Source organism: Blennius ocellaris, assembly GCF_963422515.1.
Source record: "Blennius ocellaris genome assembly, contig: SCAFFOLD_226, whole genome shotgun sequence".
Classification (NCBI taxonomy): domain Eukaryota; kingdom Metazoa; phylum Chordata; class Actinopteri; order Blenniiformes; family Blenniidae; genus Blennius; species Blennius ocellaris.
In genome coordinates this window covers 438-5,000 of record NW_027662087.1, presented here as the reverse complement: position 1 = coordinate 5,000, position 4,563 = coordinate 438, and the positions used below count along the sequence as shown (strand labels likewise).

The following is a 4,563-nucleotide window of genomic DNA, read 5'->3' as shown; positions in this document are numbered from 1 at the left end:
TGAAAGTGTTTCCACATATTCATGGTCGACGCCGCTTCACTTTCCACACACACACACACACACACACACACACACACACACACACACACACACACACACACACACACACCGGGGGGGGGGGGGGGGAGGGGGGGGTTTAGAACCACATTTCAACCGCGGGAACCAGGAAACTTGACGGGAACATCAAGTTTCCTATCGTATCGTTCATCTCGTAAAGTTTCTGCTTATTAATGTATTTATTGGTTTGTATTGAAGGTATTTTAACCAACTTTTCTCAAAGACGAGCAATCTAGTAGATTTAGCTCTACGTCTAAAAGCTTCTGAACAAATCCCCCCAAAACTTTTCCCATACAAAGCGGATGAGGGGAGGCTCAATGAGATCAGCATCTGTTGCCATGGAGACGCTTCCCCCCCCGCTCACAGCGACGTAGCGACCTGGCAGGCTAGCTAGCATCGATATGAGCTAATGGCTAACACGCAAGCGATGCCAACTCGGTTCCTCAACCCAATGTGGCGTCGGCGAAGGTCTGCCGCTCTACCGAGTGTAGCTCTAGTTCCTCTACCGAGTGTAGCTCTAGTTCTTCTACCGAGTGTAGCTCTAGTTCCTCTACCGAGTGTAGCTCTAGTTCTTCTACCGAGTGTAGCTCTAGTTCCTCTACCGAGTGTAGCTTTAGTTCCTCTACCGAGTGTAGCTCTAGTTCCTCTACCGAGTGTATCGCTTGTTCCTCTACCGAGTGTAGCTCTAGTTCCTCTACCAAGTGTATCGCTTGTTCTTCTACCGAGTGTAGCTCTAGTTCCTCTAGCAAGTGTAGCGCTAGTTCTTCTACCGAGTGTAGCGCTAGTTCTTCTACCGAGTGTAGCTCTACTACCTCTACCGAGTGTAGCTCTAGTTCTTCTACCGAGTGTAGCGCTAGTTCCTCTACCGAGTGTAGCTCTAGTTCTTCTACCGAGTGTAGCTCTACTACCTCTACCGAGTGTAGCTCTAGTTCTTCTACCGAGTGTAGCGCTAGTTCCTCTACCGAGTGTAGCTCTAGTTCTTCTACCGAGTGTAGCTCTACTACCTCTACCGAGTGTAGCTCTACTACCTCTACCGAGTGTAGCGCTAGTTCCTCTACCGAGTGTAGCTCTAGTTCCTCTACCGAGTGTAGCTCTAGTTCTTCTACCGAGTGTAGCTCTAGTCCTTCTACCGAGTGTAGCTCTAGTTCTTCTACCGAGTGTAGCTCTAGTTCTTCTACCGAGTGTAGCTCTAGTTCCTCTACCGAGTGTAGCTCTAGTTCTTCTACCGAGTGTAGCTCTACTACCTCTACCGAGTGTCGCTCTAGTTCCTCTACCGAGTGTAGCTCTAGTTCTTCTACCGAGTGTAGCTCTAGTCCTTCTACCGAGTGTAGCTCTAGTTCCTCTACCGAGTGTAGCTCTAGTTCTTCTACCGAGTGTAGCTCTAGTCCTTCTACCGAGTGTAGCTCTAGTTCTTCTACCGAGTGTAGCTCTAGTTCCTCTACCGAGTGTAGCTCTAGTTCTTCTACCGAGTGTAGCTCTAGTTCTTCTACCGAGTGTAGCTCTACTACCTCTACCGAGTGTCGCTCTAGTTCTTCTACCGAGTGTAGCGCTAGTTCCTCTACCGAGTGTAGCTCTAGTCCTTCTACCGAGTGTAGCTCTAGTTCCTCTACCAAGTGTAGCTCTAGTTCTCCGGGTTTCATGTGTCCACGGCAACGTTTAGGAAAAAAAACGACGTCCGTCTCCACGGAACCGTCAGTGGAGCTGAAAAGCAGCGTTTTCGTGCACACGCCTTCTAAACACAGACGAAATAAACAGACACTCGCGGTCGTCACGGCGACTGAATGATTTGTTTCGCACGGAGACGGAACGTTTTTTTTTTTTTCTTCAAAAAGAAGTTCCCGCCCCGGGAGCCGTTTCCGAACCGAGGCCGCGGGAGTCTGGCGCCTCCGCCTGTCGCTCGACGCTCCACTGAACTCAGTCCGGGGCAGGAAGTCAACTGTGTAACCATGGCAACGCGCCACCTTCTCCTCGGCTCGCCGCCAAGGGCTTCGGGAATTAAAAAAAGCCTCGAGGATCCAACAGTTTTTAGGGTTCGTTTTGGTTCGTTTCCTTTCCTGGGGGCGGCTCGGCGCCGTCGCCACGGCGACATGGCGACGCCCCCTTGTGGCCGCCGCCGCGGCGGGAATGCCGAAAGTGTTTCAGGTGCTTTTGGTCGAAATGTGGCTCATGTGACCGACGGGAAGAGAAGAGGTTAGTGAGAGGAGGAGGAGGGGGAGGAGGAGGAGGAGGAGGAGGAGGAGGAGGAGGAGGAGGAGAGCTGTGAAAAAAGTGAATATTTATTCACAAGTTTGTATTTCATCTTGAGCCGCTTTTATAAGTTGGCTACTTAAGTTGAAACTTAAGTAGCCAAAGTTAAAAATGAATTAAATACTTTAAATACTACAGATCAGAGATCCATGTTAAGAAGGAAGTGTCGGAGTTCCTCAGGGTTCAGTTCTGGGTCATTTTCTGTTTATTTAGAGGAAATAAAAAGACCCAAAAACCACTAACATGAATTTTTTCTAAAAATAAAACACAATATAAATTAGATTTGAATGCGAATTTCAAGTTTTCCCCGCGACTCGTGTGTTTTGCTTTTCCACCGTCGGAAATTCTAATAAAAAAAAAAAAAAGTTTAACGCTGTAAAATTAAGTCAAAACCGAACAATTATCAGGGTTTATTTAAGACGAATTAAAAAAAAAGTTAACGAATAATTAAACGGTGTTTTTGGAGGTTGGCGTTCATCAGGGCTCGATTCTGGGACCTTTTCTGTTCGGAGTTTATTGAAGATCAAAAGTGAAAAAGTTAAATCTGGCGCCGCGGCTTCGCGCGGTGGACGCAAGAGGAATGACAACCGGGCGACGCATTTTATATATTTATTTATCTATGTATTTATAATATTTATTTATTTATCTATGTATTTATTTATCTATTTATTATTTACATGTATGTATCTATGTATTTATTATATTTATTTATCTATTTAATTATTATATTTATCTATGTATTTATTTATCTATGTATCCATTTATTTATCTATTATATTTATTTATCTATGTATTTATAATATTTATTTATTTATCTATGTATTTATTTATCTATTTATTATTTACATTTATTTATCTATGTATTTATTTATTTATTTATCTATTATATTTATTTATCTATTTATTTATTATATTTAGTTATTTATCTATTTATGTATCTATCTATCTATCTATTTATTTATTATATTTAGTTATTTATTTATCTATGTATTTATTTATCTATTTATTATATTTATCTATGTATTTATTTATCTATTTATTATATTTATTTATTTATCTATTTATTTATTTATCTATGTATTTATTTATCTGTTTATCTATTTATTTATTATATTTATTTATCTATTTATCTATGTATTTATTTATATATTTATTATATTTATCTATGTATATATTTATCTATTTATTATATTTATCTATGTATTTATTTATCTATTTATTATATTTATTTATTTATCTATTTATTTATCTATGTATTTATTTATCTGTTTATCTATTTATTTATTATATTTAGTTATCTATTTATCTATGTATTTATTTATCTATTTATTATATTTATCTATGTATTTATTTATCTATTTATTATATTTATTTATTTATCTATTTATTTATTTATCTATGTATTTATTTATCTATTTATTATATTTATCTATGTATTTATTTATCTATTTATTATATTTATCTATGTATTTATTTATCTATTTATTATATTTATTTATTTAGCTATTTATCTCTGTATTTATTTTATTGATAAAGTGTAGCGACTGGCAACGTTTCATCTGCAACACAAAACACTGGCGCACAAAGAGAAGCTGCAGTCACACACACACACACACACACACACACACACACACACACACACACACACACACACACACACACACACACACACACACACACACACACACACACACACACACACACACACACACACACACACGCACACACACACGCACGCACGCACACACACACACACACACACACGGTGAGGCGTCAGTGTGAGGCGGCGATACTTACTGTAGGGAACACACTCATACTGGACCTCTAAGTACTTGTAGGTTCCAGGACAGGGGTCAGGAAAGACATCAGAGCCAGTGACAACCACACACTGCGTACGGTTGTTGCACCTACAGGAGGAAACACATCGACCACAGGTTTCATCACGGCTGAAGCAAGGCGGGCGGAGACAACATAGACCAGGCGGAGAGGAGGGAGGAAGGTTAGTGTGTGTGTGTGTGTGTGTGTGTTCAGAGATCAAAGGCAGGAAGTAAAGGATTTTAGCCTTTAACTTGTTTTTTGTTTGTTTTTTTAGTTTTGGTTTTTAGTGTGATTTCAGGTTCGGAGTGTCCACTGACAATTTTTTTTAAAGTGTCCAAGACGATAGTTTTTAAAAGTGTCCACAGACGATGTTTTTTTTAAATGTCCACAGACGATAGTTTTTAAAATTGTCCACTGATGATCGTTTTTAAAAGTGTCCAC

General features: G+C 39.9%; 1 protein-coding gene across 1 annotated transcript in view; it reads right to left on the bottom strand.

Annotated features, from left to right (window-relative positions):
* The window catches only part of LOC308148312 (adhesion G protein-coupled receptor L2-like), a gene marked incomplete at both ends in the record, with an annotated part of 49,432 nt that extends 45,221 nt beyond the window's left edge, over positions 1-4,211 (bottom strand). Inside the window, 1 exon segment of the mRNA XM_080521762.1 lies at positions 4,102-4,211. Coding sequence (XP_080377888.1) covers positions 4,102-4,211 — 110 coding nt within the window.
* Between the last annotated feature and the right edge of the window lie 352 nt (positions 4,212-4,563).